At 39.0% G+C, this 25,117-nt stretch overlaps 1 protein-coding gene across 3 annotated transcripts in view; it reads left to right on the top strand.

Moving 5' to 3' along the window:
• KLHL1 (kelch like family member 1) overlaps window positions 1-25,117 on the top strand; it is a 187,620-nt gene that overhangs the window by 104,074 nt on the left and 58,429 nt on the right. For all 3 annotated transcript variants that reach the window (XM_063125995.1, XM_063125994.1, XM_063125993.1), the window contains one exon: window positions 14,056-14,242. In XM_063125995.1, coding sequence (XP_062982065.1) covers window positions 14,056-14,242 — 187 coding nt within the window. The remainder of the gene's footprint in view (window positions 1-14,055; window positions 14,243-25,117) is intronic.

Here is a 25,117-nt window from a genome sequence, read left to right as displayed (position 1 = left end):
ATAGGCAGGTTCATACATAAAGGCATATCACTTCATGCCTCATCATATGATTCCTCAACTCTTGCAGACTCACTTCTGAACTACAAACTGATTCCATTGAAAAGCATTGCATCTGCAGTGATAAGCACACCTGGTTGTTGTTGTGTGTTGTTGTTGTTTTTGAAAAAACACCTTATTACATTGGCCATATTCCATTCCTCTTGTGAAGAGGCTGATCTTAGGAACATGTTTTTGTTAGAAGATCAGCAGTTTCAAATTTGACTTGTATTTATTTATTAAATTTATATACCGCCCCATAGCCAAAGCTCTCTGGGCGGTTTACAAAAGTTAAAAACAGTGAACATTAAAATGTATACAAAATTTTAAACCATCAAAAATATAAAAACAACAGTATAAAACAACAGTATCTATTTAAACAACAACAGTTCTGGGGTCCATTAAAAAAAACAAAAAACTTAGCATATGTTGTTAAATGCTGCTAAATGCCTGGGAGAAAAGTCTTGACCTGGCGCCGAAAAGATAACAATGTTGGTGCCAGGCGAGCCTCATCGGAGAGATCATTCCATATTTGGGGGCCACCACTGAAAAGGCCCTCTCCCTTGTTGCCATCCTCCGAGCTTCCCTCGGAGTAGGCACTTGGAGGAGGACCTTAGATGTTGAGTGCAGTGTACGGGTAGGTTCATGTCGGGAGAGGCGTTCCATCAGGTATTGTGGTCCCAAGCTGTGTAAGGCTTTATAGGTTAAAATCAGCACCTTGAATTGGGCTCGGAAACGTATAGGCAGCCAATGCAAGCAGGCCAGAATCGGTGTTATATGTTATATATGTAGAAGTTGATTTATAATGGTTCATCCACACATGTGAATCAGTACATGGACATTGCAGTCATCTATTAGTTAATGTGCATGTGTGCATTCACCCATTCAGTGATTTGGTGGTTGGCCCATTTAGGGAACTTGCAGTATCTCTTGTTATTTCTCCCATCGCAACATCTTTCTTTCTTTCTTTCTTTCTTTCTTTCTTTCTTTCTTTCTTTCCATCTAATGCAGGCTTCCCAAATCTAGTGCCCTGGCAGTCTAATATATTTTAACTGAAACATTTTGCAAAATTACTTTTAAAATAGCATTTGTGTTCACAGCTTATTTTCATAGCAATCATTGTTATACAATGCATTGTAACCAAATATATTGTGCATTTCTTTTCGTTAGGCACCCACAGACTGTTATGTAGTTACAAATGATCTACTTACGCCTAGGGCACTATCTGCTTTGTTTGTATTGCTGTGGATATTTTCATAGCGTACGTACAATATATTGAATAGCTAAGTGGAAATTATAGGAAATTATAATATAGAATGTTCAACGACCAAAACATTTTGAAAGAGTCCTAACTCACTTTAAAATTAATTTTATACATTTTTATCTGGAAATCGATTTCTAAAATGTTATAAACCAAGATTAAAATTGAGATTGGAATAGATGAGATATAGAGCGTCATCAGATGGGTGTATTTTCCCTACCGTCGCTATGGCCTCTTGCTGCTGTTCCACAACACAGGGAGAGAAAGAAGCAGCAGCAACGACCACGTGGCCCATTCAGGGGCCATTTATATTGCACTACTTTTCCGGCACACAGCAGGAAATGGTGGCACATTCTGTGTGTTTTTTAAGAAGATGGATTAAAAGGGGTCTATTTTGCAATGGAAAAACAAGCAGAAGGAGCAGGAGGCACGTGAGAGGCAGACGTCGTCTGAAGGACGCACGGACATCTGTAAATGGGCAGAAGCAAATGTGTGATAAAATGCTTGTCTGGTGATGCTTATATATTGGCTCTTAACCCAGCAGCTGTTGTTATTACTAATTTAACAATTACCTGTGTCTTCTTCCGCAAGCATAGTTTGATTCTGTTTAAGAAGGTGATATAAACAGTAAATAAAATAAGAAATAAATGTCTCATTGTCAGCAATATGCAAGGAAATGGACTTCACTGGGGAGAATGCATTTGCAATAAAGGATTAGCATTCAGCCATTATCTCACCTTTTTTCACTATTGTGAAGGTGAGGGGGTTTCCCAACTCCACACTTCTTTCAGTATAGGCAGTGGGCAAATAGCTTCGGCTATTGGGCGGTATAAAAATGTAACAAATAAATAAATAAATTATCCAGTAGGCTGCAAACACCCTTTACATCCATTTCATTCTGAACCAGAGGACCCACAGACCTTTATGGACACATTTCAGGCACAGAAAAAGGGTTCAAGCTGATACTCTCTATTTCAAGCCCCAAGGCAAAATTCTAAATAGTAGCAAGACCGAAACAGAAGGCTCTGAATTTAGTATTTGGGCTTTATCTAGAATAAAACACACACACATTTTGAAATAGATGTGAAGTTTATTTTGGCAAAACTTCAGCTCCAGCCTTAAAGGCCTGGAGACTAGAAAAGCCTATCAAAATATGTGCAGGTGGTTTTAATGAGTGTGTGCCAGACCCTCATCACGAAATGGAGCTTGGTAGAAGCAACTAAATCACAAAAGGAAAATATGTTGTTGTTTTTTTGACAACTATTAATGTGCCACAGCTTGAATCTTTTCTTCACTTTTAATTAAAGTTATTATCTCTCATTCATGAATTTCTCTATATGTTGATTAAGGATATAAGAAGATACCTGATAGATCAGGTTTATTCCATAGTTTAACAATATGCTTTGTGAAGAAGTACTTCATTTTAACTGTCTTGAATCTTCCACCAGTCAATTTCACGGGATGCCACCAGGTTCTGGCATTACAAGAGAGCGTTGTGGAGAGATTTGACCCTCTCTTGACTTTCATTTCCAAATGTGTTTGCTGTGCCAGTGCATAGGTGTGTTGATTAAATCACAACATATGAAGAAATTCTTTTTGTGCTTCAATTTAATCAACACACACATGTGCTGGTGTGCAATGGTAACCTGTGAAAAGACATTACATAAATCAAAAGCAGCTACAATCAGCAAATGTGCCAAATAAAAATGCAGTAATGATCCAATTCTACTCCCCCCACACACACACACTCCCCCCCTCCAATATTACAACAGCACTTGGGAAAACAACATCTCAATTGAACCTCCAGACTTTGCCATCCCAGTGCACTGTGAATCAGAGCACCAGAAAAGTTGGAAAGCAGTGAGGGGGGGGGGGGGAAGGGGAATGGGTTTTAGGTTTAACAGGCTTGAGATGTTTCTGGGGACAGTGGAGGACAGTGGATGGGCAGGAGGCATTCTGGCTTGGATTTTGATCTGAGAAGGAAAAGAGTTTGTGGTCTTTAAAAACTTGCCTCACCTTTGAGGCAGGCTTTTTGAATCTCTTTATTTTGTTTCCACCAGTTCTAGTACCATTTGCAAAATTAATGTCAGAAATTCTTTACTTTATGCCAGAAGGCAATAAAGGAGCAGAATATGGGGCAGAGTGAACAGTAACAGAAGAGAATTGGGGAAATCCTTGGGCCTCTTCTTGCCTATGTTATCCAGTTTCTGCCACCTTTTGTCATCCCCTTTGCCTAACTTCCATTTGGTGCTTTGGAAGAATTCAGGGGTGGGGGGAGAGAGGTAAATTAGTTTGAAATGTGAAAATGTGGCCTTGTCTAAAAAGTCAGTACTTTCATCCATGTTCGCTGTTTGGTGTATCCATGTGTGATTTCAGATGACCCTTAGAATTAAATGAACTTTTTTCAGTTGTAGTCAGTTTTGAGTATTTTGTAATAGAAAGGACAGTATGCAAGGCTTAACATTTGTGAACATGCCTAAGCTTGTTGTTTGTCAGAATGTTGATATGGATTGGAATAGCAAAGAACTACTTAGAACGCATTGCAGAGCTTGTAGAAAACCAATGATTTTCCCCATGATAATAAAATACCAACCCTATTAACCTCAAAACAATATAACCAGCAACTGGCTGATCAGACTGAAGTCCTGTGAAGAAAGGTCAAGCAAGTATATTGCACTGGCTGAAAAATAGTGGCAAGATGCAAAACACATACACACACAAACAAATATAAGCTGAAAGGGATCAAGAAAATGAGTAGCTTTTGAATGCATCTGCCTTTAAAAAAAATTAAACAAGTGTAGAAAAGACTATACAAAAAGCCCGTTTTCCGCCCAGCAGGAACGGCTTGGGTGGCGGATGGCTTTTGCGGGCGGGCAGGAGGCAGAAAGAAACGCTGCTCGAGCAGCGCGTGTGCTGCCTCGTGAGGTGGGGGCGGAGCCAAGGCTTTAAAGACCCACCCCCACGAGGCACTTGGCCTCTTTCGTCTTCGGCCCCACCCTCCCTCCCAATAAACCAGTGTAGGAATAACCAGTCATCTTCTTTGCAGAAGGGGCTGAGTAGGAATTTTCCCTGCCATTTAGGAATGTGCAGGTTTTCGCCTACTCTATACTGGAGCTGATTATTAGATTGGAGGTTAATTAGTAAATTATAATGGCAGGGTTGTGAGGGAATTTGGGATAGTCAGGATAGGGACGGTGAGCACTCGGGCACCTTTATGGTGACTGGCAATCCAGAGGCCTGCTCCTCATGGACTGTGCAGCTCACGTGCCAGGATATGGTTTGCCTTTGGGGACCTTCCTGTCTCATCTACTCACCTGTGCAGCCCGAGTGGAGATGATGCAGGTTGGTCTCCAAACACACAAGTGTGGTTGGAAATAGGGGGGCAGATTACCCGATCCCCTGTTTCAGCAGAGTGGGTCGCCCTGGGGTCAGGCTAGTTGCCTGAAACTTTAAGATTAATTCCCGCATGGTCACGCACAGATCCATGGAGGGGAGAATCTCCATGTGTAAATAAAGAGGCCCTATTTAATCCCATACTCTGTTATCCGTGTGTTTATTTCTGTGATTTCCTTCTCCGTTCGCAATAAGGTGTTAGAGGAGATTATCAAATTCCTACAATGCAAAACTCGTGGGACTGGATCTAATGGAAATAATTTTACCTAAGATATAGTTTTATAAGTCTCTATTATTTTTCATATTCTCTAAAATTGCCATTGTAGAGAGAAAAAAAGTTTTTATTGTACTCTAAGACAAATAAATCTGAAGTCATAATACATTTGAGTTATTCTCTTCAATTTAAAAGGCTGCTTTTAAGAGTGTTTTGTATTACTCATACAAAATATCTAAATATTTATTTCTTCTTCTTCTTCTCCATCACATAAATTGAGCCATTTCTGGAATTACAAGTTCTAACAAAAGTAATAATGCCAATTCTAATTATTAGAACTAAAATGGATGCAATTTCGGAGAATGTGTCTAGACACACCAAATGCTTATTATGAGTTAAAATATTTATAGGTCTTTCCCCCACCTCTAAATATGCATAAAATTATGCCCTAAATGACCCAGTGCATTAAGCAGAAGCAAACCTAGGTTTGTATAGTTAACAATAATACACCCATTTAATGGCAAAGACTGAATAAAATTTTAGGTAAAAATAAACTAGGTGTGACCATTTAGCCAAGAAATAGCTTAATTTCTCAAGAAATAGCTGAAAGAATAGCATGAAAAATATTTAAACACATTTTTAAAATTATTTTATTTATTGATTGATTTGATTTGTACCCTGCCTTTTTTTTTTTTTTTACCAAAAATGCCACTCAAGGCAGTTTACAGTCATAGTTATAATTAATTAAAACAATACATTAAAAATACAATAACAACCTAACAATTACAAAATTAAAATAAATAAATAAATTGAGATGTTCAAAATAAATACATATACCCTAAAACAAAGGCTAATTTAAGTGTGTTTAAAAGAATTTACCAATTAAGATTATGGCCAAAATTAAGTAGCTGCCCAATTTGTCATCCCTTTGACAGGTACAAGAGGCACAATGGTAAACCCCCAAAATGGATTTAATGGGAAGACTAATAATAAACAGTTTAATAGCAATGAGCTCGTCTTCTGGCTTTGCTGGTAACAACATAAACAGAGCTCTGGTATGGACATGTATGCATTATTCCTGAAGCAGTGTTTGGAGAGGACACTTGGTGGCAAGAACCCAAATTTCACTTCTGCTGCCACTGCTAAGCCATCTGCAGAGCCAACAGTTTTTAAATTTGGGAGCTGATTCCTGAGTAAATGTAGTTAGGATTATAGCATAAGAAAATTAAATCACCGGCTTCTCCTTCCCCTTTTGTAAACTGAGAAGGCCTTTGACTGTATCGAATGGAAGTGTTATGTACAGTCCTTTGGGATGGGAAATACTTTTTTTTAAAAAAATAAAAATCCAAGTGCAGTCCAGGTCATTTTCTTGTGCAGAGACAGGCATGTAGCTCCTTGTCACTGTCTGCACAGAGAAAGGTAAAATGGATGAGTGGGGCTCTTACCACTTACAGAGGCAGTTTATCCCTGGCCCCCCAAAATGGGAGCCCAATGAACTAACTCTTGAAATCCATCTCCTGCGTACGAAAGGTGGAGGAAAAATGTGTATCAGCTTAACATGTTAGCACAGCACAGGTCTACACAGCACAGGTCTACACGATAGTCCTGTTAAAATTGTAAGGTGTAGCAATATAATCTGTATTCCTGATATGTGAACAATGACAATTCGGCTGGAGGCAAAACAATAGTTTTTAAGAGAGTTGAATACAGGTAGTTTCCTATGGTATACACACTCATTTCTTTTGTTGTTTCTCATCAAACAAGTTTGGCAGCATTTTGAAAAACAACACAAAAGCCTGCAAAATCTCTGTACTTACCTATGTGATAAGTATGCCCACTATGAACAGTAATGCTTCGATTGTACCACCATAATCTCTATCTCCAGAAAGAATGTACCAAATATGTTGAAAGAATGTACCAAATATTCAGGGTTTAAAATTGAAATATTGATTTTTTTTGTGAACCGCCCAGAGAGCTCCGGCTATTGGGCGGTATAGAAATGTAATAAATAAATAAAATAAATAAATAAATAGGATAAAAATGTTCTCCCCATTTTGGTTGAGCAAATCTATCTCGATTCAGGAGCAAGTCCCACTGAGGGCCTTACTTCTAGGTAAGTATGTATAAGATTGCAGCCTAAATATCTTTGAATTCAGTGAATGTAAGTCTAACAATTCTATGTATGTCTACTCCTATGCAATCCTATGTATGTCTACTCAGAAGTAAGTCCCATTTGATTCAGTGGGGCTTACACCGGAAGGCCTTAGCTAGACCTAAGGTTTATCCCGGGATCGTCCCTGTTCATGTAAATGACACACAGGATATCCCGGGAGCAGGCAGGGATGACCCTGGGATAAACCTTAGGTCTAGCTAAGGCCGAAGAAATGTGTCTAGGATTGCTGCACAAGGGCACAATCCTATGTATGTTTAGACAGAAAAAAAGTCTTACATCTTCAGCATTGCCCAGCCAGCATGGCTGGTTGGGGAATGCTGGGAGTTATGGGACCTTTTTTCTGTCTAAATATGTATAGGATTGTACCCTGAATCACTTTAACCACATTTTAATGTGATTCTCTGTTTTCATCCTCTTCCATCCAATCAATATTATATCAACACCAACCCTTTTTGATTAAATATACGTAGGATCTAGTTGCATATCTGTTTATCTCATGGAAAGAGACATAATTGTCGCCATCTCATTTGTTTACTTTTTATTAGAATTTTTTGTTCTTAATTAGCATTTCCCCCATCTTTTGCTACTATCAAATTGTACAAGTTATATCCATTTTACTGATATAAAAGAGTTATTTAAATTATTTATACTTTCTCCCTGTGAAGGTACCACCTTCTTCTAAGATAAACAAATTGATCTGCTTAGTTGTGCACACTTAGGTTTTGCAAAATTAATGTTTTATAGCCCTTAAATCATTAAATACCTATATTCTCAACTATATTCTCAACATTCCCTATTATGGTACACTGCATTTGGCTCTGCTGTTGAAAGAGGTTAGGGTGTTTTCACATCAACTGTAACATAACACCAAAACATTTTCCAGTCTGTATTTCAGGTTTTTAATATATAAGAAAACACATTTGTCACAACAACTGTAGTAGAATTGTGCTTGAGTTGAAGATTTCTTGGATGTTAGGAAGGTGGATAGTATGCATGACTTTTAATGTTATGATTGAATGAAAACTATTTGTAGCTCCTAGCTATGAGTTTCAAAGGTCAGCCTCCATTTTCATAGGCCCCGTACAGAAGACACCTTAAAACATGGCTTTAACCATGGTTAAAGCTGTGGTTTAAGGTGTCTTCTGAACAGGGTCATAGACTTCCTACTGCAGTGCACTAATGATAAGCAACTGGGAATAGCTGATTCTCAGACTATGTTTGTGTCTTAGAGAACTGAATGATGCAGAAGATGGACTATCAATCTGGCCCAGTTTACCAATTCTTGTATTAATCCAAGCCACAGAAGAATTTGAGGATTTGTAATATTCACTACTTCCTTGAAGTAACTTTTATGAGTTCCATAAATTCAAATCTAAGCCCCAGCTCAACAACTTTCTTGGGATTTTTAATACTAGTAAATCAGATGTACTACTAAGTAGATTCATCTGTTTGTATTTTCTGTACACAAAATGAACCACTAATTGCTACCCAAACTATCTTGTATTCAGTGTGTGACTGTAGCCACAAATTGCAGCTGCGTCTTTTTCCTCATCCACTTTCTCTGTAACATCTAGAACTTCTTCTCTTATGTCCTAATGTTATGGTGTTGTATTTCCTTGCCCAGCAAATCAAAAAAGACAGGCTTCCAATTAGAATTCAACAAAATCTCACAAGCTGCATTTTATATTAATTTGAAGAGAATTACAAGGAATTAATGCACAATTATGTGCACCAAATTGTAGAGGGAATCACTTATTCCAAAGCATATGCATCATATTAACTATATCAGTCAATTACAAAGGAAGGTCAACAGTTCCAGTACATATACATCATTTTAGTCATCTCAGTCAACAGAACCTGCTTTGCATAGGATACTCATAATTCTCTGAGTTCAGAGGTTTATGAGTAGCCAACATACATCCTATAGGACTGCAGCCTTAACGTTGTAAATTTTCAATGCTTTGCTGGTCAGTTAAATAAGGCCAAATAGTCAAGTATATTATAAATTGTGAGCTGATTAATTCACCTGGATAAAAAACTTCATTATCTTATTAAACATGGAAATTTCTTTCTCCAGAATGTACTTGTGCTCTGAAAGCCAGTGATCCAAGAGATAATGTTGTCAAAGCAATCTTCAAATTGATATAAACTTGAGTCTTTTCATACAATATATAGATATTCATTAAACAAACAAAAACCTACAGTTTACAAAACAACGTTAAGACTCTAGAGATTTCAGCCAAGCACTAAAAAGTAGGGAAATTGGGAGTTAAAAGGCTCACCAGCCTTAACGCCACATCCTCCCTAAGGAGGCAGAAAGTGCAAGTAAAATTCTCATTCTCCCAAAGCAGATAAACCATGAGGACAGGATGGAGAATATGATATGCAGAGGTGACTGTAAGACTCACTTTTCTGAGACACTTATATCATATATAAACAAAAAAATATTAACTAAGCTTTTGTACTTGCTGGGGTAAATAAATCCTGCCTGACTCTGGGACTACTACTTATTCCAAGGAGAGATCTGAAGACCAGGTTATCATGGATCCAGAGGAAAGACTGAAAGGGATCTCTTCTGAGTTCTACACCCTGCTTCACCAGTGAGCAAAAAAGCAAACTGGCCTTGGGAAAAGATAACCCAAAATACTCTCAAAGCCAAAGGAAAACATGTTCCAAAAAAGAAGAGAACTTTTCTTCTCTCAAAAGGGAGGCAAGAACCAGGCTGTGTGTTTCTCAGAAAGTCAGGCCTGCTTATGATCTAAAGTTTCATTTCCATACCTTACTTGTGGTAGGGTCTGAAACCAGGCTGCTTAGTGGTTAAAGCAAAAACCAACATTCATAAGGAATAACTAAAAGAATTTATATGAACAAAAAGGTAAAGGACGCATGAGAAAAAGTGTAATACTTATTTAAATATTTTTGCAGTGTATAAAGAGGGTTACAAAAAGTTGTTAATTGTAGGATTATTGGGCTGGAAAGGAGAGGAAATTCTTAAACTCTCACTCTCCACCTGGCCAAGGTTCCAGGCAGTTTTAATTAAAAAGGCTACAATCCCCTACACACTTACCTGGGAGTAAGACCATTACACTCAATGGAACTTATTTCTGAGAACACACTGAGGATTCCACTAAGGAAATGACTGTGCTAGAAGAGCCAGGTGGCCATTTGATTTTCAGCATACATCTAGCTGAGGCAGGAGGGAGAGCGACACTACTGAGCATGTGTCGCACTATGGTTGAAGCAGATCTCTGTATTCACTCTAATGGGATGAATAAATATTCATTAAAATCAATAAAGGGGAATTTTTTTAAAAAAGAAAAGCCATTCCACCAACTGCAATGAAAGAGAAAGAAGACCCCACCACTGGATAAATGGGTAAGGAGCTCAATAGTCCAAATTTTGTGTATTAAAAATCACCAACCTTATATTATCAGAACTATTTTGATTCAGTGAGTTTTTTTCTTCTTTTGTATTTTAAACTTACCTCCTTCCCTCAATCTTTCACCAAACTTCTTGAAATTTTCAGGATATCTAAAACCAACATTTCTTTCTTGCACATTTAAATTTCAGCAAGATTGATGAAACATTTTCGATTTTATGAACGTTAGAATGATCCCCCCTAATTACTGCTTTATAATGATAGAATGCATAATCTACTGTCCGCTCTTAACTACAGGGACATGGCAGTGACTCTGTGTGTTTGTGTGTGTGTGTGTGTGTGTGTGTGTGTGTGTGTGTGTGTGTGTGAGAGAGAGAGAGAGAGAGAGAGAGATGTTCCAGTTCTGTAAAGTTCCTTACATCAGCTCTATTTTCCTTCTCCATGTAATTGGCAGCTGATGGCAGGGGGTTCTTACAAACACAACAGTGTGATGCCAGGACATATGCATGCTATCTTAGACATTAAAAATGGAGAGAGAGAGAGAAATACTGTCCGTACCCTTGACTGAAAAATTGTCAGAGATACACAGAGACACGTTCTTGTATTATTTATTTCTGAACAGGCCATTTACTCAACTCCCCCTGAGGAGACATAACATAAAAGGGAAGTTCATGATAGAGCTAGGGCAGCAGCTAATTAAATTTTAGTTATTCCGTGTAACACTTTGGAAAGATGAAATGCACAGGGGCAGGAGCCTAATATTTATTTTGCTGGCTTACTGAACAATGTTATGGGTTAATTTACAATATGTGAGACTTCTACAGCATCAGCGTCAGTCATAATTTCTAAATTTATCCCAGGAAGATAGTAAAACTAGTTTTGACTGTTAGTTTTGAACATGTTTAAGTTCTTGTTATTGTTATTATTGTTTAAATTGCTATATATTTAGGGATGGGCATCAGCTCCAAGATAAATCTTTGGGATAGAATGAATACATTCCACCCAATCTGTTTCTGAAGCATGTACCATTATTTTATGCAGCTGTGATCCAGTAGATATTATATTGGATGTGAATTTGATACACAGAAATTCAAATCTCTACTTAGGGCATGTCTACACCTGCCTTTTCCTCTTGGATCATCCCTGTGCATCCACATGACACAAAGGGGATCCTGGGCGCAGGCAGGGACAATCCCTCCATTTCTTCAGGATTACTGGGACCACTTTTTTCCTGGTTTTTCCTGTGATATCAGGATGATCCCAAGGACTGCGGGCAGTGTGGTCCCCTGTCCCATCTTCTTCCCTCCTCCCCGTGAGCAGCGGTGGTCAGCAGAGGGAAGAAGCTGGGCTGGAGGGAGTCCAGGGACTTTGTGTGTGGGGAGTGGGGTCAGGGATTATTATTTTTACTTCTTAAATGGCTGGCATGACGCCGTGACATTCCTTTTCCCTTCTGGGGCATCACACTTTCATTTAGATGGCCAGGGACGATCCCAGAAGCAGTAAGTCCAGGGTTGTCCCCCCTCCCTCCCTCTACACCCTATGGTGTAGACATGCCCTTAGACATGCCGTAGATTCTGATGTACAGTCGGTATGATACAAAGGATAGAAAGAGTTGAACTGGGAGAGTCTGGATCAAATCACTGCTTACCCATGAAGCTCCCTGAGTGATCCTAGGCGAGTCACTCTCTTTCAGCCTCACCAACTCAGATTTGTCATGAGTTTGTAACAGCAGGATGAGGAAGGGCAGGACAGAAATTAAATAAAGAAAATAAAGAAATGCACAGAGGGAGCAATCCTATGCATGTTTAGACAGAAAAAAAGTGCTACAATCCCCAGCATTCCCCAGCCAGCGTGGTAGTTGTAGGACTTTTTCCTGTTTAAACTTGCATAGGATTGCGTTCATATTTTGAAGAAAGGATATAGATTCAAAGTCACTTAGGGCAGAATCCTATGCATGCTTCGACAAAAAAAAATCCTACAACTCCCAGCACTCCCCAGCCATCATTTTGTTTTTTTCTTGGCTTGGGTATTATATCTCTTTCTTTATTATACACACACTGAATCTTTGTTCAGACATCTGTGGCTTGGACTGTGTACACATTGCCTATCATACCAGTGATATTCCTGCTTCATTGTCTGCTTCATATGCAATGCAAGCATTTTATCATGATCTCACCACCCTTTTGCAGATTATTGCATTCCTGTAATACAATCCCTAACTGGTCTCCCAGCTTTCACTTTTAATGATCCCTACACCATGGTTGTTCATTATCTGACGCTACCAAAACATTTTTTCTGTGTTACTTTTCTCTTATTTCCACAAGAACTTGGCCAAGATCCAATACCCAAGCTCTTCTACATGCTTATCAGAGATGGCCCAGCTTCCTCTTCTTTCTGCAGCTCCTTTGGAGGTCCATCTTCACAGTGCCAGTGGGCACAGAGAAAAAAAATGCAAATGGACTTCTTGATCGCAGCTGAGTCTTAATGTCACCTCTTCCCACTCCATATTTTTTAATCATGGGATTGGAGGAAGGCCAATTTTCAAAGCAAGATATCTATGCTTGCTCAATGGAAACAGTATTTAGGGTGTTTGGAACTCCCACAGTCCAGTGAAATGGAAGATAACACCAAACATTCAATCCTGTCTGTGCCTTGGCTTTTTCCATGTTAGAATGCTGGCTGCAGCTTGGAGCTGAATGTGTCTGAGATGGTTTGATTTGAATGCTGGGCATTGGTAGGAGGCAGAATTGTTACAAGCATAAGCCACTATTTTATACATTTCCCAGTCCACATGAGTGGCCTCAACTTGGAAACAATGCATAATTACTGGACACGCCTTCAGATGAAATCACATTTTTCAACATAAACCTAGAAACTACAAATACTAGACCAGTTCGCACAACAGAATAGCTCACCGTCGGTTCTTTAAACTATAGTAAGGCTGCCAGGCGGGTCATGTGAACCTGGAAGTTGTCATGTTGTGTGAACCCAGTGAGTGTGAGTGGGAAAACCAAAGTAGAAGCCAACACCCAGCTGGAGATGCAAAAAACCTCATTGACCTTTCTCTTTTAAAAAAAAAAAAGCAGAAGCATTTTCACCCTTTAAATTGCCCCCCAAATTTTATGACCTAAAATAGGAATGTCCAAATTGGTGGGGGTGGGGTGGGGGAGAGGATTCAGCCCAGCCCAACATCTAGCCAAACATGCCAGATTATTATTTGTATAATAAGGAGCTTCAGTCATGTGAGCCCCAAGCTGCAGTCTGGATGAGGTATTTACCACTTCATTGACATCTAAGGTGGATTATTAATCAACATAAAGTTGTTATGCTGATCAATTTCCAATTAACAAAAGAAAACACCTGTTTCAACTATTAGTTGCTCCAAGATGATTCAATAGTCCTAGCATATTGCTTGTGTAATCTGGACTGCTATTCCTGTGGATTTTATTTTTGTCTATTTATTAGGCTTCCCGCCTCAAGGTCATCTGCCAGCCCAAGTCCTATTCATGTCACTGAAGCTTGTGCAAGCAGAGGACTCTAGGGATTGGGCTATAAGGAATGGGATGTCATTATTAAATCACAACTCATATAATTTACAGATTTTAGCTGACCTAGAAAACCATGCACTTTTTAAAGATGACTTGGAATGTCAGAAGCTGATTCTGGAAGCCATGAAATATCATCTTTTGCCAGAAAGACGAACTCTTATGCAAAGTCCAAGAACTAAGCCAAGAAAATCAACAGTTGGGACCCTGTATGCAGTTGGAGGAATGGACAACAACAAAGGTACTAGTTAATAGTTATTTTTTAAAGACAGATTAGAAAGTATAGTTTTCCTTTTCTCTTATGGTAATCAAAATAATAGTACCATTGTGTAACAAATTGGTGCTGTTTGCTTGGTCGTACAAAAGAGATTAAAATGACTTTTTTAAGGATAAAACAAAATCAAGCAATTTACAGTTCATAGGCTTCACATGGCTGAACCATTCTGTTGGTTTCAAGTGTCTGATCTACAAGATACATAAATTACAAGCTACACTTGTATTTAGCTGGAACTAAATACAGCTTAGGCAAAGTGATTGTGTGATCCACGAATTTTGGGCAGCCATTATGACAGGGCTAATACTGGCGTAATATGACACAATCCTATCCTTAAAAGGCGGCAAAGTTAACAGCACAACTGGTGACTAGAAACAAAAGCTGACATAGCAATGCCGATAGCCAGTCACACAGTATCCCTGGAAACTCCATTAGTACCTGCCAGTAATGATGATATATACCAATAACACACCCACACATTAGTCATTCCTAGGTGGTACTAATCTGGTCACTGCAGCAGATTGACATCATGATATCACCAAGAGCAGTGCACATATGGTATCCATATATAACGCCAGGCAGAAAGAGACAACAGTGCCTTCCTCTGCACAGAATGTCATACTGCTAGGAGACTTGCATGCAAAACCAGAGGTGTCATAGGAAAAGTGTTAGAAACTAGGTGCACATTAGGTGTGGTTGAGTGAGTGAGTGATATTTGTCAGCCTAGCTTGTCACTTTCCTATTGGTAGTCTCCTTAATGTCCATGCTTGGAGCTTCATCTATTGCAGAAAACAATATAGTCATTGCAACAATTCTCAGCCATCTGGTATAAGGGGTTGCACTGGAACTCTGTAGTTGCTGTTTGTTCTGCGCCATGTCATATGATGCCAGGAAAAATGAGCCATGGCATTGGGTTAGCTCTGGCAATAGATGGTGCCTGGTGTTCACTAACAAAGGCTGCTGTGCTTCTCATATTGCCTTCTCCATGGTGAGAGCTTACCAGCATGATAGGACTTGTGGACCTTCATGGGAATTGTGTACCTATCCTCTGCTGTATGTGTGGTTGAAAGTACTACTATCTGTTGAATAAGAGGAGTGTATAAAGCTAGTGTGCATGGTTCCCACTAGAGATGTGAAGGCCCGGAAAAAAACCAGAAAAATTCGGGGGGAAACTGGTTTTTCCCCATTTTTTTCCAAAGCCTTTTTTGGTTTTTTCCCAAAAAATTGGAAAAATTGGGGTGGAGGGGAAATGAAGAAAAAATGGATTATGGGATGTTTTATTTTAGCATGATGAATAAAATGTTTAAGACAAGGTGTTTAGATATTTACTTCTCCAAATGATTTCTAAAAACTATGTACAGCAACAGATTATTACAATTTATGTGCACCAAGGACAAGCAAAGTCCTAGGTTGCAAACTGAGACCACAACTCTCAAATGCAACAGCAAGATGCATTTCTGCCTCTAGGGGGCACTGCCATTGAAATAGAGACTGAAACTGATAGGGATCAGTATAGCTCAGAAAATGAGTGATTAAATTTCATGCATATTCATTGAATCTTGGTCCCCCTTTTTCTCACTTCTTTTCATGGGAATGGGTGCTTTACATCTGCTTGACGCTGTGGAGGACTAGCGAAGACATAAATAATTTTCTTTGTCACTAATATTGATGGTTTCTTCTGGTATATATATATATATATATATATATATATATATATATCCTGCTCATAGACTGGCAAAACCAAAGCGTTCCCTTACAGTTCGGGTGTTCCCAACAGCTCAAGAGCTTGTAGCTACATTTGTTACCAAAAGAAGTAATAAAAAAAGTAGCAAAGTAAATTCAATTTGTAATAATTGTTTGAAAACACTGTACTTTTAATATATCAAATGTAATAATTTTATGCCAAACCAATTTGGACATAATTACATTTTATGTTCCTAAAGTAACAAAATGACTTTCAATCCGTAAAAAGTGCTAATATTGCATTATTTCAATTTTTCCAAAAATTTCATTCCCCCCCCCCCCGAAAAAACCCATGGGAAAAACGTTTTTTTTCCCCCATGGCTTCAAAATTTACAGAAATTTTACATCTCTAGTTCCCACATATTGCAGTGTCGTCAATGGTAGATACGCTTAGTGCTCCGCACACCATGAAGTTGTTTGGGGAGGCTGCAGGTGTCATTGTCATAGTCATTCTTTGAGGTATGGTCTCTTCCTCCCTGATGACCCCACTCCCTCTTGCTTATCTGTGTGTGAATGCCTTGATCTTGCAGCTCCAGTAGCAGGAGTGGAGTGGAGTTTGTTGATGGGTGTTAGTGTCTGGAGTCCCAAGAGAGGAACCTGTGAGGGTTCTGAGGATGTAAGTGTTATTCGTTTCCCCTTCCTTTCCTTTGTGGTCTGCTTGGTTGTTGGCTGTCATTTGTGCAAAGTGCTCCCATTTAAGCACATCCCCCCCCCACTTTTTCATTTATTTGTTCAAGATTCCTCTCTCATCTGGTGAGAGGAGGCATGTCAGATTTACTCTAAGTCAAAAATCACTTCCTGGAGATAAAACACTAAAAATGAAACTAAAAATAAAGTGCAGGACCTTTGTGGAGCCACAGAAGTGCAATATGTCTACCATATTCATCCATTTAGTCTTCAGATTATAAGAACGATTATATATATATATATATAATATCTGTGGTTGACTATGGGTTTTATAGGTGTCCTATGGGAATGAGGAATTTGTCCTTGTCTGTCACTCCACTGCAGTTCTTCTCTTAGTGAAAGGTCTTGAGTTGGAATATAGAGCAACGAATATAAAGGTGTGTTGTATTCTTATAAAGACTGTAAAATACAGACTTCTTTAAAATAATGTTTGGAATCCCAAACGCAGAACAAAGTCTACAGAGTATATCATATTGGGGCACTAAACTATAAAATCATTAGAGAAGAAAATAAAATTTGAAGAGCAGAAAAGTTATCTCAATAAATAATTGAGTAGTTTTTATAGAAAATGCAGAATACTGATTGATCTCCCATCAGGTGCTTCATCTTGCTTCATTGTTTTAGGAAAAGAAACCCCAAGGGGGTTAAACTGGGTTGCTAAAAAGAAGAAGAAGAAAAGTAATAATGTCAGAGGTACTGTGATTGAAAAGGAGAGAGGAAGAGAAAGAAAACTCCGGAATCAAAGCCCTAGGTTATCTCAGCTTTCAATGAATCATCGTCTTGAGGTGAACACAAGGAAAATAAAACTTTGAAATAACCCAGGCACGAAATTCAGCTATAAAAAAAAATCAGACATGCTAGTAATGGAAAGAGATAAAAACTGATCTACTGAAACAATAATTTCAAATATCCTATCACATAATCTGGTGATTAAATCTAAAACTATCAAACAAATTAGGTTTTGATAAACATATAAACTGCATGTCCTGGGAGTATCAGGATAAGTTAGAAATATAGTTCCCCATAATATTGGTGAAGTTGGAAAAATGCTCATACTTTTATAGCATTAAATGAAAAAGTATTTCTCTTTAATCAAAGAAGTATTTATCCCTACTCAGTTTTCCTTTGTCTATACCTGTGCACAAAGGGTAATCTATTGACTTCCTTAAGATAACATCCAGAGAGGAGGGGGGAGAACAAACTGTATACTACTAAGTCCCACTGACAGAGCCACTGTGGCCTTAGCTAGACCTAAGGTTTATCCCGGGATCGTCCCTGCCTGCTCCTGGGATATCCTGTGTGTCATTTACATGAACAGGGATGATCCCGGGATAAACCTTAAGTCTAGCTAAGGCCTTACGGTGTGATCCTATACATGGCTGCTCAGATGTAAGACCCATTGCGTTAAGTGGGATTTATTCCCAGTGGGATTTACTCCGAAGTGTGTCTAGGATCACAGCCTAAGGCCCTTTCTACACCTAAGGATTATCCCAGGCAAATGGATTGTCCCTGCCTGCTCCTGGGATCCCCTGTGTGCCATTTGGATGCACAGGGATGATCCTGGGGGGAAAGGCAGGTGTAGAATCAGCCAAAGATGATGCCTGTGTATGCTTCATGAAGGCCTTAAGAAACATGTTTCAAGAAAATAGTAGTAGTTATAACTATCAGACTTATAAAATTACTAAGTTGGGCATGTATACATTGATAGAAATTTGTTGTGCCTGAAGTCCGAAAAGGTAGATTTAAACCTATGGAATCCTTCTTGAAGAATAACCCAAACCAGCTCTGTTTCAGGACTTATGTAAGATCAGCTTTTCCTTTCAACATATAAATGAATTTGAACTTCTTTGTGTATGTGGATTGTGTTGAAAGGTTGATGAAGTAGCAAACATATGTACAGTACATAAAAAGAGAGAGTATTAAATATAGAGATTTGGTCCCAATCCAGGTGAAATTTGTTACGGAAACTTCCACTAAAAATGATAGCAATTAAATTCTTTATGGTTAATTTGTTTCAATGGGACAACAACTTGCTTTCTGCGAATCTTGCCCCTTTATTCTTTCTTTCTATTGATTTCAGTATGAGGGACAATACCATACCTATGGGGCTTCTCCAGGAAACAGAGGGACTTTCGATTCAGTGGTTCCTACCCACCCATAGTCGTTCTCGCCCACTCACAGGCCTTTCACTGGTTACTGCTAGTAGGAACGTGGTCAGTGCTACGTTTACACTCACAAAATATTCCACGGGTGTACTGGGGTCTCGGGATGGAGTTTGTCTGTGCTGGTGGAGAGGGACCTTCATGGAATCCAGCAGACCTGGTGGGTTAAGAACGCACTGTAAATTTATATGGATCATATATATAAACTGTACAAACTGCATTTCTTCTGACTTATTAATGTGTCTTGCAAACATGTTCTAGGACAAACTGCTGCCCAATGTGCACATACATAATGAATAATGAATCATATTTAATTTTTAATGCACTTTAATCTCTTCTAGGGCAATTCATTTTTCTAAAATTCTGCTTTGTCATTCAGGCATGCTTGTTTTGCCTGAAGTTGATTTTCCCTGTTCCTTATCGTTTGTATTGAGTAACCTATGAATTTAAGAGCTTTCTTTTCTCAGTACTGGGGATTAATATTCCCATGGTTATGTGTAGTTTTTGCTGGTGATTTTGCTTATAATTTGGGGAAATTGCTAAAGAAACATCCTGAACCTGGTAAAGAAGGCAGGAATAGTATTCGAACAAACTGGTTAGATATAAAATGCAGTTATATAGAAAAGTATGTACCTTATTATTATTATTATTATTTTTATTATTTATTATTTATTTATATAGCACCATCAGTGTACATGGTGCTCTATTGGTTTTGTAGACATGGAGTGTGTGTGTGTGTGTGTGTGTGTGTGTGTGTGTGTGTGTTACAGAAAGGGCAGGGTGCAGAGGCTTCCACGTGTGTGGACAGTTGGGGTGCAACTGTACATGCCCCTGTAACCTACATCTGGGCATAGTTTGCTAAAACTACTACAATTCTTAGAGGGATTCTGCACATTGCTGATGTAAATTTAAATTATTTGAAAGCAAATTATAATTTAAGTCAAGGAAATGCTTGTGTTTTTCTGTTTGGAAGTCCCCTAGTTTATTCATTACTTGGACATCTAGACTTTACTATATAGTGCAGAACATTTTAGTATTTCCTAGTGTCTTAAACGCAGAAACCTTAAGAAGAGGTATCACTGCATACCTGTTGTGTTTGCAGGTCATATAGAATAACTAAATCAAACCCAAAGGTAAAGAGAATAATTCAAGCCACTTTAATAAGCAGCTTTGAAGCAGATATGGAGAACCAGATATTAAAAATGAATTGTGATGAGTGTTGAGTTTAATAAAGCTGCTTCCTGCACCCATTGGATTATTCTATTTGCTGTTGTATTGGTGTTGCCCACTCTACAGTGTAATATAAAAATTGCAATGGGACATAATAACTTAAGAGACATGCAGGATCAGACCAAGGGTCCATCTAGTTCACCAGTCTATTCACAGAGTGGCCAACCAGCTGCCTGTGGGACAAGCAACAGAACTGCGGGTCAGACTGGAGAGGACCCTTTTCTTCCAAGGTTCTAACTAGAAGCACAAAGACCCTTTACTAATAGAGATGCTGGTGAAATTTTCTTGGTTCTGGACCAGAAGCAAGCTTTGGGGGCTCAATAATGCTTGCTTCAAGGGAAGCCCCTAAATTCGGATAAAACTGACATCCAGAGAAGACTTCCTGACTTGCAACCTCTTTTTGTAGAATTCGGAATGTTGGAGAAATTTGAGATGGACCAAAATAAGTTTGCATTTCTAAGAATCTGACCTGTGGAATCCTCTGCGAACTTTAGGATCTTACTTTTTATGAAATGAACGCAAATTTACAAAGGGAAAATGTGTGATTCTTTCAGCTCAGGGGCAGGGACTACAGGAGAACAGCCACTTGCTCTTGCCAGACATTTGAACTGATTGCTTGCAGAGGAAACTAGGCTGAAAGCCACATGGCCTTGGCTGAGGACTACAGGTTGTCTACCATTGTTTTAACTCATACGCAACTTCCTCGATGCAGTTACAGCCATTTTAGTGTATATGTACTGGTCTTTATACTTCATAGAAACAAAAGAAGCCATTAAAAATCATAGCACTGTCTCATGCATGTAAACCAACTATTTTGTGTGTGTGTGTGTGTGTGTAAGGTTGTGTGGAGAGATCTGCATTATGTTCCATTCATGCTGAGGACGTAAAACGACAACCACACTCACTGAAATCACTGCTGGCTTTTTCCGTGTATAAGCATTAAACAATTATGTTTCTCCACATAATCCCATAGACTGGAAAGTTTGCATGGATGGAAAAAGCAGGTGGCTCTCATAGGAAGTAGTTTCCATATTGCTTCAGGAACATATGAACCAAAGCACAGGAGTATAGCAGAGGTGAGCAGCCTGCAGCCCCAGAACTGTGTAGCCCTCAGCCTAATTTTAAAATTCCTCTGCATGCAATCAGTTTAAACCTATGGCAAGAACCATCTGTCCTTTCCTTGGAAGTCTGCTGCATGGGAAGGAAGAGAGAGAGAAAGAGAAAACAGAGTGACTGAAAGAGAAAAGTGACCCACCCACTTTCGGCTCTGATCCTGTCCAATGCTTGCTTCAGTTTCTGACAGATTACCCATGAGGGCATGAACCCTCGACAGAAAAAAGGTGCCCATTCCTGCTGTAAAGTATGTGAAGAGCTGTACTGTCACTATCAACTGTAAGGAATAATCTAAAATAATGTATTCTCTAGCCCAATATGTTCAAGTGGATTCTATTCCAATTAAGAATTGCCTTTCTGAATCAGACCAAAGATCCATCTAATCCAGCATTCTTTTTCCAATAATTGGAATACTTGGACTTCCAATAGAAGCTTGGACGCATTAGCATTTTTGTTTGCCTTTAGCATCTAGTATTCAGAAATCTACTGCCTCTGAATGTGGGCAGTTAGTTGGTTTATGTATCGTGGCTAATGGCTGTTGACAGCTATTGATCTGGATAACATTTCTAACATTCCTCTTAAAAAACATTTGTAATGTAATCCTGTGCATGTCTGCTCAGACGTTAAGTCTCAGTGAATTTAATGAGATTTATTCCCAAAGGATTGCACCCTTAAAGTAGTGTCTTGGTGACAGTTCATTGCTATCATAATGTCATGTTTTCTGATATGCTGACATAGCTGTTGATTCTTGAGCTGTTGATCAAACCAAGACATCAAGAAGCATATTGAAGATATTTTATTTAAGTGTGGGATTGTTCTGTTTTTGTTTTTTTCATTTTTCCTTTATTTCTGGAAGTTCTCGAGGTCCCTTTTGGTTTTCCCTTTTTCTCATCAAATGTCAAGCCAGTTCTCTACAAATGTTAAACATTTAACAAACTTTCAATAAATGAACTGAGCAATACTAATTCCTCTGATAGGTGTGATGTAAGAGATGCTGCTTTAATAGACAGAGCAGCATGTGGATTTTAAGTCTCCAATTGCTCTCTAGTGTATCATTTTATCCAGAACATGAAAAAGAGCCTAATTAGTTCTTTATAACTTCATATAATATCCATGCTTTTTACTATGGAAGTTTATCACAGCAAGCAGTTCTTCATGCTAGTTTATAGTTCTAAAGAAAAGCTAATTAATTTAACCACATGCACGTGTGGCTGCTCTTCTGGAGGTTTCAGTGTGGTCCAACATCAAAAACCACTTTATACCAGGTCAAGAAGGTTATGGATTCACCAGATGTAGTACTGCTCAAAGGATGGGTGAAAAAAGAACGTAAAGCAGAGAAGAGGGGAGGATAAAAAGACATCAAGAATTTAAGTAAGAGAGGGACTTCCCAGACTCAGCAGGTAGCTAACACAGGAGTAGAAGATGCCTTTCTAGAGTAAAGCAACAAAGATGTTATCCTTTGTCATCTATTTTAATTTACTGCATAATGCAGGAAATTGTATTTTATATAGTGTATTTTGTCTTCTTCACACTGAGACATGGGGAAAGAGGGCAGGAACTTATTCCCTTAGCCTCCTAATAAGACAATAACCATGAAAAATCAAGATGTTTTACAAATTATGTGGGGCAGTGGGAATTACTTTCCGAAATTAGTCTGTGGATTTCCCCCTCCTGTTCTCCACCACTGCAGCCATAAATCCTTAATTTCAAATCGGCATAAAATATGAATTTCAAAATCTGCAATTTACAATATGAATTTAGAGTGAATGTGTATGTGTTAGGGTGGGTTTCAAAGTTTGTTGTCTAGCTGAGTGAACCGAAGAACAGAGAGAGGGAACTGCATCTATATACTTCATATTAATTTAAATTATTGTTCCAGTGATTTATACATAACAAGAAAAGGTACTGTAATTAGGAGGCCCGGTGTCCTCAGTTGGCATGGCCCCAGAGGCTTAAAATGGCCCATCTGCCCCTGGTCCTGCCATAGCTGCCACCTCCACTGTCACTGCCGCCATCCTCCTCCTCCTCTGGCTGGCCCTGATGTCAAAGCGGGGGCACCTGGTTGAGCCAGAGGCACTCCATTTTAAAAGGGGAAAAAAGTACTTACATTTTTAGTAGCAATGATCTGAACCGATCAATGGCGCCTTTTGGGGAGAACATGGTCAATGAGGGCACAGGGCAGTCCTTCAGCAGCTCCGGTCTCAGAGTCTCTCTGTCTATCAACAGAACAGTCCATAGGATTGCACTCTTGGGAGTTTAATAAATACACGCAAGGCTAAGAAGTTGTCTTTACCAACTCTACTTTTAAAGTTTGCGTGCTGTGTTGGGATATAGAAAAATAACTGCCTGTAGCTTGAATCCAGACCTAGTCATGCTTAGACAAACCCACTGAAATCAATGGGACTTAAGTTAGTCTAACCTTTACATCCAAAAGATTTCAGTGGGTCTACCCTAAGTATGATTAAGTCTGAATACAACCCTATGTGTCCAGCATAGGAAAGGCTTCAGCGTGAATCCCTTTCCAGTTACCCTGTTGTTGCAATAGGCTCTGTAAATCATTTCCCCCTGAAACTCTTTCTGCTGATTCTGCTCCTGCTGAAGTTGCTGCTGACATATACCACTGACCATTTTGTTCAAGATTTAGAGATGTTGCTTTGAGTAGGTGCAAACTGATGACCTTGGCCTAGTGATCTGCAACAGTGTGAGTTGAAATAAAAAGAAATCTGTTGAGGTGGAACAAATGTGATTGAACTGGGTTATTGACACAGATATCAAGGAGAATTTCTTTAGTGGAAGAAAAGAACCCAGGCAACAGAAAGAGGAAAGGTTCCTGCATTGTTTTTTCCATTTGTTTGCAAAGGCTTTTTTTCAGAAGACATTCAAATTTATGCAAAGTAGATGTTTACCCATGAACACAGTTTGCTGAGAAAAATTTAATGAAAGGTTTAATTAAATTTTGACTGGCTTACTTTGAAATATAGGTTTCTCTTAATCCCATCATGATTTGTTTACAGGCCATATGTACTTTGGCATAACATTGTACTTCGGCCTGCATCTGTGTTTGTTAGGGGTGTGCGCTCTGCCCTGAAAATCAGGGTTCGACAGACCTCTGGCGGACCTCCAAACTCACAGTATGGTTAGGGGGCGGCTCAAAAGCTGATGGAAACCTGTGGTGTGGGTAGAAGATCATTCCTAACCCTGAAGAGATCTGTATCTAAATGTTTTTTAGGTGACGTTAGGGCTCGTTTCATGTTGATGGATGGCTAACTGAACACTTCCATAATAGGAAGACACCAAGGGGTGAAGGGGGGGGAGTTTTGACATTGACATCTGTGGCTAACTAATAGCCACAGTCTCCTCCCTGTCCCCCCTCCAATCACATTGCTTAGGGGGAGGGAATTGCAAATGATAAAACCCAGTTTTTCTCACCCTGGAACTCATTCCCTGTGGAGCATTGGGAAGGGAGAAGGAGGAGAGAGTCCAAGAAAAAAAGAGAAAGAGCTCTCAGTTTGTTTAGCTGTGCTTGCTTGCTCTGTCCACTTCATTTCTAGCTGCTGAGAGAGATAGCTCTTCCTTCCTTCCTTTTTTTCCTTTTTGGCTGGGTTGCTTTTCTCTCTGTGTGTCTGTCTGCTTTTATTTGTTCACCCCACGCTCACCCGTTATTGAGTAAGTGTGTGTGTTCTTGTTCAACCCTATTACCCCCCCCATTTATCTTTCCAACTTTTCTTTAAATCCCAGTCTGTCTGTCTCTGTCAGTGTGTTTGAATCGAAGTTGTGAGTGTTTTAGTGTTACCCAGGCTACTCCCTCACCAAAACTACATAAAAATACCAAAAAAATCTCTTTATTTTTTCTATTCCAATACTTTATCTTACACATCGTTTGTTTGTTTTTACTTTGTATTTATAT

This window comes from Elgaria multicarinata, chromosome 5, assembly GCF_023053635.1.
Source record: "Elgaria multicarinata webbii isolate HBS135686 ecotype San Diego chromosome 5, rElgMul1.1.pri, whole genome shotgun sequence".
Lineage (NCBI taxonomy): Eukaryota > Metazoa > Chordata > Lepidosauria > Squamata > Anguidae > Elgaria > Elgaria multicarinata.
Note: the sequence above shows the minus strand (reverse complement) of the source record. Positions and strands in the feature narration are given on the sequence as shown.